General features: G+C 48.3%; 1 protein-coding gene across 5 annotated transcripts in view; it reads left to right on the plus strand.

Moving 5' to 3' along the window:
- The window catches only part of SBF2 (SET binding factor 2), a 312,854-nt gene that overhangs the window by 119,796 nt on the left and 177,490 nt on the right, over positions 1-15,568 (plus strand). For all 5 annotated transcript variants that reach the window (XM_073578404.1, XM_073578400.1, XM_073578401.1 and 2 more), the window contains exon 6: positions 287-392. In XM_073578404.1, the coding sequence (XP_073434505.1) occupies positions 287-392 (106 nt within the window). The remainder of the gene's footprint in view (positions 1-286; positions 393-15,568) is intronic.

Raw genomic sequence — 15,568 nt, forward strand, 5'->3', positions numbered from 1 at the left:
TGTACCTGTTCTTCACTGTTCTTAAAGGGGTTCACAAGGCAGAAGGCAGAGTTCAGCTCCTGCTGACCTTTCCCCTTTACCTCCTCATTATGGCTTTGCTACGATGCTTATAGCAGCATTATGGGTGACATTACCAGTGTACTTCTACCTGTTTGTCCAGATGTTGCTGCCATTTTCTTTTCTCTTCTTTTACTTTTTCCAGCCTCCTTCACGTGATGAAATAGAGGTTGCAGGAACGGTCCCCACAGCCGATGCGATCATGACAACCTCTCTTCTCTTTTTGCAGAAACTGTTCTCTTTGGGAGCCGGAGACCGTCAGCTGATTCAGACACCTCTGTATGACAGTCTGCCAGTGACGGGCACCAGCGTGGCGCTGCTATTTCAGCAACTAGGTAAGGACGTGACCCCCCCCCCCCACCCCTGTGCCAATTCAGGGTTTTTTAGTGCAAACTACACCATAAGGCAGGGGTGGGCAATTAGTTTTCCCAAGGGGCCACATGAGAGACCGTGAATGTTGTGGAGGGCCGAACCGCTAGGCTGAAATTAATTCTGCTCAATGTTAATATTAACATATTAATTATTATTTTTATAATGTACCATTTAATCTTGAGCAGAATTAAGTATACTGACATCCCTCTATATGCAGTATGAGCCTGTACACTGTCCCTTATATAGAGTGTGAGCCTCCACATAGCCCCCTATATACAGAATAACTGTATAAAAGGCACAAACTCGCCTTGCTCCTGTTCCCCGGTGCTCTGCTCCGGTGGTCTTTTCTGTGTGCACCGACGCTCTGCACAGACGTGATGTAGTGTCATTACCACGTCTGCTGTCAGTCGCACACCCTTGATTGATGAAAGAAGGAGCCATCGGCTTCATTCTCCACCATTGCATTCACTACTGTCCGGTGGAGGAGGACAGTCGCATGATTCGGCCTGCGGGCCTCTGTTTTCAGCTTTTCATCTCGCTGTGTGCACACTGTGTCATTTAGTATTGAAAGCAGGTCACTTCCGCCCGAAAAATGAACATGTCGCTTCTCTTCTCTTTCTCTCACCACTTCAGGGTTTCCGAACTCTGAAGCGATTAGAGGTCATGACTAGTGATGAGCGAGCGTGCTGGGATAAGGTGTTATCTGACCATGCTCCTGTGCTAACAGAGTCATATCGGCGTGCTCGAATGATATATTCGAGTCCCCGAGGCTGCATTTCTCACGGCTGTTCGACAGTCACATCACATGCATGGATTACCTAACAAACAGGCAATCCCTTTCATGTCCATATATCCATATCTTCTATGAATCGATATAAGAGAATATCAAGAGTTTTTGTAGCTAAAATATCAAATTTTATTTATACATAATTAAGACACAACAGAGCATAATACTAAAGAGGATGAAATTTACACCTGATTAAGATTGAGATATATGTGCTATTAATTTATAGGGTACATCTCATTGCCCTGTCTCATCCTCTTTAGTATTATGCTCTGTTGTGTCTTAATTATGTATAAATAAAATTGGATATTTTAGCTACAAAAACTCTTGATATTCTTATATCGATTCATAGAGGATGTGGATGTGTTGTATTGTATTTGAGTTATGCTGCTTTCCATTGATAGGGAATTCTGTACCTAATCCCTTTCATGTGTTGCAGCTGTCGATCAACCGTGAGATGTGCAGGCGCAGGGACTCGTACATATTATTCAAGCACGCCGAATCACTCTGTTAGCACATGAGCATGCTCAGATAACACGTTATCGTTCTGACATTGCAGTTAACAATGTTCATTTTATAGGATGCTTTTAGGGCCGTTTTTCAGGCTGATTCCGGGAGGGATTGGCCTGAAGAAGACGTTGTGTGCACGTAGCCTTTTTTTTTTTTTTTTTTTTTTTTGCACAATCCGCTTTATAAATCCGTTCCTCACAGTGTGTGCGAACATAATGTCGCGTGGTCCCATAATGAGGACTAGTGCTGAGGAACCCAATAAATAATAGGGCAGAAGCACGTTACCATGTGATGATGTCTGCACCAGTTAATCTGTGGACCATTTGTATAATGCACGGTGACATCTAGTCCTATTTGTAGCATCTCTCCCTTCTGGCTAATGGAGTGAAATCCCAATGGGCCATGTGATAGGTGGGCATCCAACCTCTGCTTCCCTCCATCAAGCAATGAGCGTGTTATCTAACTAATAAGACCACATTGTCTGTCTAGAGGAGCCGTCTGACATGTGCCAGGGGCTACTGCCTGCCGTAAATAATCAATATGGCGGTCAGCATTACTGGCAATTCTAATGGAAGCCTCATAACGGCATTATTAATCTCCGCCGTTCTCTTATCCCATCATTCATAAAGGTGATTGAGATTTTACGACTGTCTTCATCGCCTCCGTAGAGCCCAGAGGCCTCCCTTTACTGTTATTATCCGGGCCATAAATCCCAGCACGTCTCCTGTATAAATCTCATTATGGGGTAGCGGAGCGGTGTGTGTCAGGGCCGTGATTTACGGGCATTCCTGGGGGCCCGTATCTTATATTACTGTAACGTAGCAGAGCCCGGCCTGCTTCTGGTGTAGGGGAAGGGGCTTCCAGTAAGCGCTGACCCTGGGAGGTGGGGGGTCGTGTTTACCAGGGGTGCAGCTGAATTGCATAATTCCCATTTTTGCATGGACGGGATGGCTCATCTCCATGGCCTGGGGAGGGGGGCACATACTTGATTTGTGGGTCTCGTTCTCCAGGTGTCGGAGCTTCCCACGTCTCGGGATACTTGCAGGCAATCTCTTATTCATGTAATAATATAATACTTTCTGTGCCTGGGACACCGTCGCTCCGCCACTGGCATTACTGTACTAAATCAAGAAAATCACCAGAATAGCAGGATTGTCCTGAACGGGTCTGAGCCGCTGAGCACTCGCTGATGGTTTCCGGGAAATCATACAGAAAGAAATGGAAAATCCTTAAATCCTTCTGCAAATTAGATTTTGAGTTCACAAGGTTCGGCTGCTAAAATTAGTTTGCAGCAATTAACCCAAAATATAAAATCCTCTTTAAATTTACATTTTTGGAATCCTTGTCCAAAAATTGCCTAAAAGCTCGATCCAGCCATTTCAAGCATGCTATTTGTATACATGCAGTCACATGGCGACTAGACTTGCGCAGCCTCGCTCAATACAAGAGACTGGAGTAAGGCCCGGACACGTCTAGTTGGAATGTGGGCCAGAAGTATGTTGATTTCTTACATGAGCTCCCACTCCTGACAGCGCACACTGTGAGGATTCGCTAGTCTGCAGCCACACAGAGTGTCTACAGACTTGAACCCCAAAGCTAGACAACCCCTTTAATGGAGAACCCACCAGTGAGCTGTGCCAAGACAAAACGAGCCTGTGAAGGCAAAAACGGTGCAAAATCTTTGCTGCAACTCTGTTGCAAACGTTTTTTTTTTTTGCCAAAAGTGCATGTATTTAAGTAAAAAAAATAAGTCTCCAAAGATGGACAACCCTTTTATGCTCACAACAGACTTCTACTTTTATCCTGCACAATCACTCCAATCATCCATCACCAGGACTTCATAATATCATTTGTCTAAAATGCCATACTGCAGCAAAAGGGAAAAATAATGTGAATTTCTGTGCACGGCATTGTGTCTGTTCTTGACGGCTTCGTTCTGTGATCGCGCCTCCCCATCAGCAGCGAGCTCCGGGGATCTCAACCCATCTGCCTCCACTTAATACTCCATCACATGAGAACCGGCACCGGTCGGTTGTCTTCATTCCTCGGAGCTGATCTGGTCACTGCGGCTGCGGACGCTACGTCACAGGTTTACTTTACATGGAGGAATTTTGCGGAGCCAAGAGATATTTACACCTCGTTGGCGCGGAGTCCCATGCTGGTGGTCTCAGCAATGTTAATGTCAGGAGTGAGATCCAGGGCTGAGATGGAGCTTACCTGCCATAAATCCCCCCGTAATAGTGCTCCAAGCTTCTCCCCTTAGTATACAGTATGTGCAGCTTCCTGAAGTAGAACAGAACCGCCCAAACCCGGCAGGATCGGTCTGCCGCCCAGCGTGTGGGGGGTCGGTCTGCCGCCCAGCGTGTGTGGGGGTCGGTCTGCCGCCCAGCGTGTGTGGGGGTCGGTCTGCCGCCCAGCGTGTGTGGGGGGTCGGTCTGCCGCCCAGCGTGTGTGGGGGGTCGGTCTGCCGCCCAGCGTGTGTGGGGGGTCGGTCTGCCGCCCAGCGTGTGTGGGGGGTCGGTCTGCCGCCCAGCGTGTGTGGGGGGTCGGTCTGCCGCCCAGCGTGTGTGGGGGGTCGGTCTGCCGCCCAGCGTGTGTGGGGGGTCGGTCTGCCGCCCAGCGTGTGTGGGGGGTCGGTCTGCCGCCCAGCGTGTGTGGGGGGTCGGTCTGCCGCCCAGCGTGTGTGGGGGGTCGGTCTGCCGCCCAGCGTGTGTGGGGGTCGGTCTGCCGCCCAGCGTTTGTGGGGGGTCGGTCTGACGCCCAGCGTTTGTGGGGGGTCGGTCTGCCGCCCAGCGTTTGTGGGGGGTCGGTCTGCCGCCCAGCGTGTGTGGGGGGTCGGGCTGCCGCCCAGCGTGTGTGGGGGGGTCGGGCTGCCGCCCAGCATGTGTGGGGGGTCGGTCTGCCGCCGAGCGTGTATGGGGGGTCGGTCTGCCGCCCAGCGTGTGTGGGGGGTCGGTCTGCCGCCCAGCATAGAGGGTCAAATTAAATCTCCCCATCCCATTCTTCAGTCTCTGCTGTATATGGGGGAGTTGGGGCAGATTGCGGGTACCACCTAAGTTGCGCTCCCATGCACCATATCTCGCATAAACAATCTTTATGAGTTCTGACAATGTATTGGTGCAGGACTCCAGACTCGGCGGTAACCATTGTGATCTTTAGCTGTGAGATGTATCCGTTCTGTACAATTGTCCTCTGGACAAAGCTCAGAAATTAACAGCAAGTAGGAATCTAACAAATGGTTAGAAATGAAAGCATTTATTGTGTACCGTTAGCTCCTGCCCCGGTAACGTCTTAATCAGATGCGCAGCCTTCTCCGTCCATGTCTTTTGCATCATTCGCCTCTCCTCGCGCTGTGGAGCAGTGTCGTTCCGGCAGCGCCGTGGCTGCAGCGAGGGTTGGTTTAATTTAGAAAGGAATAAAAGGTTACAAGACCACGATGACTGGGGAGCAAGGCACGAGGAGGACGGACGGGCTCATTAACCTCATAAAACGCTCTTAATCCATTAGATCATGTGCCGCGACTGTGACTGTGTGATCAGCTGCACGTTCTTGTCCTGTCTGGTTATTTTGGCAAATCTGCACCGGTTCATCTACATCTCACTGGATGAGTCTGCATCGCATGTTCAGGAAGTTAGCAAATACTCAGCTCGCACTGAGCTGGAGAAATGTCCAATGCACAGTCACATCCAAAGCAGCATCAGTGCTGCCAAGCCTGCATGTCCTCTGAATGGGGAGAGGAGAGTGTGCTGCTCCAGGTCTTCGCTGCCAGCTGCCGGATTCGCCTTTCGGACTCGTCCCCTTTCGCCCTTCGGACTCGTCCCCTTTCGCCCTTCGGACTCGTCCCCTTTCGCCCTTCGGACTCGTCCCCTTTCGCCCTTCGGACTCGTCCCCTTTCGCCCTTCGGACTCGTCCCCTTTCGCCCTTCGGACTCGTCCCCTTTCGCCCTTCGGACTCGTCCCCTTTCGCCCTTCGGACTCGTCCCCTTTGGATTCGTCCCCGTGTCGCCCTTTGGACTGCCCCCCCCCCCGTGTCGCCCTTTGGACTGCCCCCCCGTGTCGCCCTTTGGTCTCCTCTGTCCTTTTTGTCTGATGCTTAAAGGGGTTGTCCACTCTTTGATACTAGTCTACTGGGATCACCATGTGACAGAGGCGTATCGTGTGCTTAGTCGGAAGAGTGTCGGAGACTACCAGAATTAATCTGCGGACAACCCCTCTAACAGCCCTTCAGAGAAGCTGTTTTGCATTGTATTTTGGGCAAAGTGGTTTTACAGGAGGCAACTATGCAGAGTTTGTTGTAAGTGTTTCTCCTTGGACTGTGCCTTTCTGATCCCTCAGACCCCCACTGATGCCAGAAAAAGGGGTCTGAAATGCCTCATTGTAATGGAGCGTGCATGAGGCCTTCATTCAGTCTGTAAGACTGCCGGAGATGGAGTACTGCACTCCGCTTTCTCCCGCAGTGCCATAGGGAATGAATGCAGCAGTTACGCGCTTGTATGGCCACTACTCCCCGTCCTGGCAATTCTAGGCCCTGTTCTCAGGATCCATTTGGGTCCCAACAGTCGGACCCCCACTGAATATCATTGAAAATACCAAAACAGGTTTCAGCCTTCGCATATAAACCATAATCATCCAATTTATGGGCAAAAAGTGAAGATCTGGAAAATATACGGTAATAAGAGTTTGTAGGGCTCCTCGTTATATAACTATTTATTTCCCTGGAATCCAGAGTAAATGTCGCCCAGATTGTGTGCAGCGAGCGCGTCCAGTAAACAAGCAGGAATCCCGGTCACAAAGTCTTACATAATCACAGCTCTGCACCTAGAAAGCAGCTCTGCTCCACACCGCATGGAAAAGTACAGTGCGGACGTGCCTCGTACCCGGCATACAGTACATACTGGACCTTAATGAGGGACGGGTCAGTGCACAGGCACAATGGCTGCATACAGTGAGGACGGCTGTGGTCACCCGCTTCTCCGGCTGATCCTTATTCATTGGCTACAGTCACCTGACATAAACTTTCATTACTTTACCTCCATGTAGAACATAGGAGAACAATGCACCAAACCAGCATGAAATATGTGCAAAGTGCAATGCCATCGAAAAAAGTTTTAGTCCTCCAGAGCTGCATTCATAGTTCTGCTCAAAGCCATGCAGGACCCTTCCGTTCTGTGTTTTTCATCCAAATCTAGTGCATTGAAGCCTTTCCTTACATCAGATTTTACTTTTATACTAAGTTGGCTTTTGTTCCGCCTGCACCCTAACAAGCAAACCTCTGCACTTCCCAAAATGTGAGGTCCATCGCCCTAAGTGCTTACATAACAAGACGTGAGATCATCTCCCTGAAATCTGCACTACCCCTAGATGTGAGATTGCAAAATGAGCTTCATCACCCCAAGACGTGGCTAAAAACAAGGAGAAAACGAGCTTGAGCTTTTATGGCTTGTGACCTAACCGAGAAGCAGTAGAACTGTGAGTTCAGCTCTGGAGCACATAAAGGGACCATGCCGTCTCCTCGTATTTACCAAATCACCAGGTTATGTTGTATCGCTCCCATCATCCTTACCAGGCTGTGTATACAACACACTGGCGACTGATATGTGCCGTGCACTCGCAGGAATGCAGCGAGATGCTCCAAATACATTGTTTTCCCGGCGTCCTGATGACTTTTTAATCGCACTCATCTGGCCGCATGGTGGAGATTATTGGTTAATAATGAAGTCCGTTCTCTGCGAGCCCTCGGGGGCCTGGCCGCATTACACAGCACATCCCATGATGTCATTGATGGCTTCTTTCTGAAGTGGCTCCATGCGAACGGCAGCAGGAGGATCCAGGCTTCACATGTGTGACTTGTGGATTGCGCCTGGTGGTCCCGTGCCAGCGTCCATTACCACTTCTTGATGATAATAAAGAAAGGTTTTTTTTGCTATTTATTTTTAAGTGAAACCTTGTGCCTGAACCAAGAAGCTTTGCTGCCTGATCGCTAGTGGCTCCCCATTGCTTACACAATTATATATGGTGCCCGGCGGTGTCTGTGCTGCCTGATCGCTAGTGGCTCCCCATTGCTTACACAATTATATATGGTGCCTGGCGGTATCTGTGTTGCCTGATCGCTGGCGGCTTCCCACTGCTTACACAATTATATATGGTGCCTGGCGGTATCTGTGTTGCCTGATCGCTGGCGGCTTCCCACTGCTTACACAATTATATATGGTGCCTGGCGGTGTCTGTGTTGCCTGATCGCTGGCGGCTTCCCACTGCTTACACAATTATATATGGTGCCTGGCGGTGTCTGTGTTGCCTGATCGCTGGCGGCTTCCCACTGCTTACACAATTATATATGGTGCCTGGCCGTGTCTGTGTTGCCTGATCGCTGGCGGCTTCCCACTGCTTACACAATTATATATGGTGCCTGGCGGTGTCTGTGTTGCCTGATCGCTGGCAGCTTCCCACAGCTCACACAATTCTATATGGTGCCTGGCGCTGTCTGTGCTGCCTGATCGCTGGCAGCTCTCCACGGCTTACACAATTATATATGGTGGCCTGCAGTGTCTGTGCTGCCTGATCACTGACGGCTCTTCACGGCTTACACAACTATATATGGTGGCCTGCAGTGTCTGTGCTGCCTGATCGCTGGTGGCTGCTTACACAATTATATATGGTGCCCGGCGGTGTCTGTGCTGCCTGATCGCTGGCGGCTCTCCACGGCTTACACAATTATATATGGTGCCCAGCGGTGTCTGTGCTGCCTGATCCCTGGTGGCTGCTTACACAATAATATATGGTGCCCGGCGGTGTCTGTGCTGCCTGATCGCTGGTGGCTCCCCACTGCTTACACAATTATATATGGTGCCTGGCGGTGTCTGTGCTGCCTGATCGCTGGCGGCTCTCCACTGCTTACACACTTATATATGGTGCCCGGCGGTGTCTGTGCTGCCTGATCGCTGGCGGCTCTTCATGGCTCTCACAACTATATATGGTGCCCGGCGGTGTTACTTTTCAAAGCTGAGGTTTTGTTACAATGTATCCGTGAAGACGACAAACTTCTGCAGCATTAAATGTTACTCCTGTCCAGCCCTCCAGACTGATATATTGCAACAAATCCACTGCTGTGAAATCTCCAAATGTAAGCAAGCATGTCCCTATTCACTGGAAGCAACCAGGGATGGTGAGGATGATGATGAATTTAACTGTATATTAGAAAGTTACTGAACTTTGTGTTATACAGCAGTTACGTTTTATTTACATAGGACTGCACCAGCCATATAGTATTCTTAGTCTCGGCCCGATTATTGCTGCACATCACACACTTTATGGCAGCGTTTTCAGCATTTTTTCCATCTCCAGGGAGGTGTTACCATATGTCAGACCCGCGGATAGTTCAGGGCTTGATGTTAAACTTCTGCCAGAAATTCCTTTCCAGGCAAATTATCCTTTAATGAAAATGTACGATGTCCAGTCCGCATGTTCTTACAGAGGGAGTGAACTGTCAGGGCAGATGATAGGACAGGTAAACTGCAACAAGCCTTATGGGGAATGTCGAATTATCGCTGCTGACTACAGACAAGCGAGGATGCAAAGCACATCTGTATCGGGGGGGGGGGGAAGAATTATGGCCTCCATTACAGCTCCAGTAGTGACAAAAAGGTTTCCTCGAAGATAAGCATCAACTGTTGTGCATTCACAATAGTCGGGACTAGTCCACCACTGTGCATGCACCATAATCAGAGAAAGTCTGCCACTGTGCATGCACCATAATTCGAGAAAGTCTCTCGCTGTGCATGCACCATAATCAGAGAAAGTCTGCTGCTGTGAATGCACTATAATCGGGGAAGTCTGCCACTGTGCATGCACCATAATCGGGGAAAGTCTGCCACTGTGCATGCATCATAATCTGGGCAAGTCCACTGCTGTGCATGCATTATAATTGGGGCAAGTCCACTGCTGTGCATGCACCATAATCTGGGCAAGTCCACTGCTGTCCATGCGCCATAATCGGGGCAAGTCCACTGCTGTCCATGCGCCATAATCGGGGCAAGTCCACTGCTGTCCATGCGCCATAATCGGGGCAAGTCCACTGCTGTGCATGCGCCATAATCGGGGCAAGTCCACTGCTGTGCATGCACCATAATCGGGGCAAGTCCACTGCTGTGCATGCACCATAATCGGGGCAAGTCCACTGCTGTGCATGCACCATAATCGGGGCAAGTCCACTGCTGTGCATGCACCATAATCGGGGCAAGTCCACTGCTGTGCATGCACCATAATCGGGGCAAGTCCACTGCTGTGCATGCACCATAATCGGGGCAAGTCCACTGCTGTGCATGCACCATAATCGGGGCAAGTCCACTGCTGTGCATGCACCATAATCGGGGCAAGTCCACTGCTGTGCATGCACCATAATCGGGGCAAGTCCACTGCTGTGCATGCACCATAATCGGGGCAAGTCCACTGCTGTGCATGCACCATAATCGGGGCAAGTCCACTGCTGTGCATGCACCATAATCGGGGCAAGTCCACTGCTGTGCATGCACCATAATCGGGGCAAGTCCACTGCTGTGCATGCGCCATAATCGGGGCAAGTCCACTGCTGTGCATGCGCCATAATCGGGGCAAGTCCACTGCTGTGCATGCGCCATAATCGGGGCAAGTCCACTGCTGTGCATGCGCCATAATCGGGGCAAGTCCACTGCTGTCCATGCGCCATAATCGGGGCAAGTCCACTGCTGTCCATGCGCCATAATCGGGGCAAGTCCACTGCTGTCCATGCGCCATAATCGGGGCAAGTCCACTGCTGTGCATGCGCCATAATCGGGGCAAGTCCACTGCTGTGCATGCGCCATAATCGGGGCAAGTCCACTGCTGTGCATGCGCCATAATCGGGGCAAGTCCACTGCTGTGCATGCGCCATAATCGGGGCAAGTCCACTGCTGTGCATGCGCCATAATCGGGGCAAGTCCACTGCTGTGCATGCGCCATAATCGGGGCAAGTCCACTGCTGTGCATGCGCCATAATCGGGGCAAGTCCACTGCTGTGCATGCGCCATAATCGGGGCAAGTCCACTGCTGTGCATGCGCCATAATCGGGGCAAGTCCACTGCTGTGCATGCCCCATAATCGGGGCAAGTCCACTGCTGTGCATGCGCCATAATCGGGGCAAGTCCACTGCTGTGCATGCGCCATAATCGGGGCAAGTCCACTGCTGTGCATGCGCCATAATCGGGGCAAGTCCACTGCTGTGCATGCGCCATAATCGGGGCAAGTCCACTGCTGTGCATGCGCCATAATCGGGGCAAGTCCACTGCTGTGCATGCACCATAATCGGGGCAAGTCCACTGCTGTGCATGCACCATAATCGGGGCAAGTCCACTGCTGTGCATGCACCATAATCGGGGCAAGTCCACTGCTGTGCATGCACCATAATCGGGGCAAGTCCACTGCTGTGCATGCACCATAATCGGGGCAAGTCCACTGCTGTGCATGCACCATAATCGGGGCAAGTCCACTGCTGTGCATGCACCATAATCGGGGCAAGTCCACTGCTGTGCATGCACCATAATCGGGGCAAGTCCACTGCTGTGCATGCACCATAATCGGGGCAAGTCCACTGCTGTGCATGCACCATAATCGGGGCAAGTCCACTGCTGTGCATGCACCATAATCGGGGCAAGTCCACTGCTGTGCATGCACCATAATCGGGGCAAGTCCACTGCTGTGCATGCACCATAATCGGGGCAAGTCCACTGCTGTGCATGCACCATAATCGGGGCAAGTCCACTGCTGTGCATGCACCATAATCGGGGCAAGTCCACTGCTGTGCATGCACCATAATCGGGGCAAGTCCACTGCTGTGCATGCACCATAATCGGGGCAAGTCCACTGCTGTGCATGCACCATAATCGGGGCAAGTCCACTGCTGTGCATGCACCATAATCGGGGCAAGTCCACTGCTGTGCATGCACCATAATCGGGGCAAGTCCACTGCTGTGCATGCACCATAATCGGGGCAAGTCCACTGCTGTGCATGCACCATAATCGGGGCAAGTCCACTGCTGTGCATGCACCATAATCGGGGCAAGTCCACTGCTGTGCATGCACCATAATCGGGGCAAGTCCACTGCTGTGCATGCACCATAATCGGGGCAAAGAATTGGGACGATTCTGCCACTATGCGTGCACCATAATCTGGGCTAGTCCACCCCTGTGCATGACCCATAATTGGGGCTAGTCCACCCCTGTGCATGCACCATATTCGGGGAAGGTTCACCTCTATACATTTATATACATGGTAATCTGCGCCCTCGTGTCCATTTCCTTTCAGAAAAAGTCCATAGCATGTAGATGACAGATGAAGAATCTCATCCACACTCCCGATCTTGTATCAGTCTATAGATTTTCCCAGACCTATAGTTAAAATGTGCATAAATTCCGTCCGGTGCAGGTTTGGACCATTAGAGCTGAAGTTTACGTTTATGTAGATGGACATTGCTTATATGCTGCCTCATTAAAGGAAAAAGTAAATCTCTGCATGGTTTGCAGACTACAGTGACCGGGTGACCGGATCTCATATGGGGGGGAAAAAATGTCAGAATCTTGTTCGTCTGGACCCCACAAAACGATTCCCCTTTCCAGATATTGAGATAGCCAAAATTTGAGCTCGATCAAACGACGTTAACCCGTGCCGCTCGTCGCTCAAAGTTTGAAAAAATCCAAATTGAGGTATTTTAAGATTTAGGTATTTTGCATAGTCTGTTAGACTATAAAGAATGTGACAGCAACATTGCAGAAATAGCCCTGACCAAATTTTCGAACCATTTGTGGTATTTGAATGCAGAGTTGGTGGGATTATCGTTTTTTGATCCCACCATTACAGACAATGAAAAGTTGTTAATGGCTAATAAATTGCTCAGTAGCACAGATGAACCATCAGAGCACGCTAGGGTTGTAAATCCAAAAGTTAGGAAACAAAAATTAAAAGAGGTAGGAAGTAACCGACTTTAACGACCTTCTGACAAAAGATGAAGAACAAAAGCAATATGTCCTGCAAGTTGTAAGCAAATGCCGAGCATTATATTCTGACGTTTCAAAAACTACTTTAACAAAAGCTCTAGATTAGATTAGATAACTATGTAAAATTATCAACTCATGTAGGTTAGCGTGCTCTGATGGTTCATCTGTGCTACTGAGCAATTTATTAGCCATTAACAACTTTTCATTGTCTGTAATGGTGGGATCAAAAAAACGATAATCCCACCAACTCTGCATTCAAATACCACAAATGGTTCGAAAATTTGGTCAGGGCTATTTCTGCAATGTTGTTGTCACATTCTTTATAGTCTAACAGACTATGCAAAATACCTAAATCTTAAAATACCTCAATTTGGATTTTTTCAAACTTTGAGCGACGAGCGGCACGGGTTAACGTCGTTTGATCGAGCTCAAATTTTGGCTCTCTCAATATCTGGAAAGGGGAATCGTTTTTGGGGTCCAGACGGACAAAATTCCGACATCGATTTTTTGCGGTCACCCTACTGTACACTTACATAGGGTACCCGCATGGACGCAGCCGGCTCACGTTTCATTTATATCAGGAACATTTGCTCAGTGGGTCATCAAATTTCATATGATATTAACTGGAATTGGATATAATATTGATCTCTATACAAAACTAGTTCCCTTGCTTGGAATGAAGCAATAATTTCTTGTCCTCTGATGAATGATGTTCAGCTTCACAGCAGGCTGGAAACCGAGTTGCCTATCTGCATGCAGGTTGTGCTGACATCTAGTGGCCACTAATAATTATTTTCTACAGAGATAATTTTCAACCTAAACTTCTGTTTTTGTTTAGCTTTACTACATTTTCATAACATAAGTATTTTATTACATGCCTTTACGAGGGCGCTGTATTTTTCACACCTGACCCAGTCCTCTCTGCTCCTTTAGTGTAATAGTTAGCCAGGGTTCGAAGGGTTCTGTGATACAGGTCAAGACATTAACTTTAATAAGTTGTTTGTTTTTTTTTTTTTGGGGGGGGGGGAGTAATTGTACATTCTTGGTTTTTTTTTTTTTTTTTTTTTCTTTATTTGGCAGCCTTAAAGCCGTGGTGTTGACTTATTTATAGTAAATTTATTTACAGTAATTCTGGTTACTTGTAGATCTTATCTATTCTGTCATTAACTTCTAGCTAATTAAAGGAATTTTCAAGACAGCAAAATGCCAAATTGTGCCCCTTCGATCACCTCACTTGTGCATTTAGGTTATGGTTTGCCAATTTTTTTGTTAAGGAGGTTGGCCCACGAAGAGCATTTGTCACAATACTTATATCCCAGGATCTATTGCTGGGGCGCTCAAACGTTAGCGCTCCATCCAAAGTTCAAAAGGCTCCCATAAACTTCAAACCGCTGTCGGCCAAATCATCATTCCACCGACGCTATCTTCCCCGACTGCCCTGCACAAAGGAAAGCTGCCAGACTGAGAGAGCCACTGGCAGATCCCTCTGGCAGTGGCTTTTCTCCTGGAGAGCAAAAGGATCAGCTGCTGAAATCCAACCAATCGGACCCTTCCCTTTGAGTCAGAAAGGCACCCATTTAGGCTAAGTTCACCTGTCCAGTAATCATCCATTATAACGGATCCAGCAGCAGTCCATTAGCAAAAAAGTTATGCAGACGCAACTTTTTTGTCCATTTTTTAAAAAGCTGGATCCGTTTTTTTTTTTTTTTTAACATTGACGTATATATAAAACAGATCCGTTAGTTAGCCATCTTTATGAAAAGGATCCCTTTTTTGGCTTACTGGATCCATTTCAAATGGTGGCTATTTAACGGATGCGTTTTCTATAGACTTCAATGTTAAAAAAACGGATTGAGTGGAAATCTGTGTTTTAAAAAAGGACAGAAAAGTTGTGTCTGCAGAACTTTTTTTTGCCATCGGATTTCTGCTGGACCCGCTCTGACGAATGATTACTGGACGTGAACATAGCCTTACATTCTTTGGACTGTCAGTCAATCTCACGGATATCAACTTTAGCTTCATGGGGGCCTTTGTCCATCAGTCCCATTGTCTTTGAATTGAGAGGTGAGATCCCCCCCCCCCCATTGATCTTTATCCCATGAAGCCAAAACTTTATAACAGTCAGGACGATCAACTTCTACAATTTTGAAACATTGATTTGAAACAAAACCAACAATTTGAATTGTTTTCTAAAGTTACAGAACGTTTCATTACTTCTCATCCATCTCCTTGCGGTGTTTTCCAGTTCCTGTAGTCACCTGTCCGACCCGCCACACCTGCCATAAAGGCGTCAGCCTCCTATATGACGAGAGGTTAATAGTCACAATGTAAATACATCCGAGTAATAATTCGTTTTCTAACTGTTCATTGCGCTCATAAATGTCACTTTATGTGAAAACTCACATTGTCCTTAGAGTCAACCCAACTGACGGAGCAAAACCACCCTCTATTGAACATGTCTGCTCTCGGATCACCTTTGTATATAGTCATTAGCTGCTGTAAGAAATTGGGCAGATCTATCAAGACTGACATTTTGGAAATTCACCAAATTTAGAAAGTTTGGCACTTTGTATCTACTATTCTAAAATCCCCCTAAATAAAATCTCTACATCGTATGAGTAAAATTGATGATATTTTCTGGTGTAAAGCTTAATAAATCTGTCCAAAATATATCTGTCATACCCCTCCTGGTACATCAATATTTAGAGAGCATGGTGCAAAAATGGAAAATTTTGTGTAAGTTTAAACTTTTTGGGAAAGTGCTCACTCCAGTTTCAGACTTAAGTCCCAAAAAGTTTTACATTTTTGCACCATGTTCGCCATTTTTCCAGACAAAGCT

Source organism: Dendrobates tinctorius, unplaced genomic scaffold (genome assembly GCF_039654945.1).
Source record: "Dendrobates tinctorius isolate UK_male_01 unplaced genomic scaffold, ASM3965494v1 ptg000059l, whole genome shotgun sequence".
Taxonomy (NCBI): domain Eukaryota; kingdom Metazoa; phylum Chordata; class Amphibia; order Anura; family Dendrobatidae; genus Dendrobates; species Dendrobates tinctorius.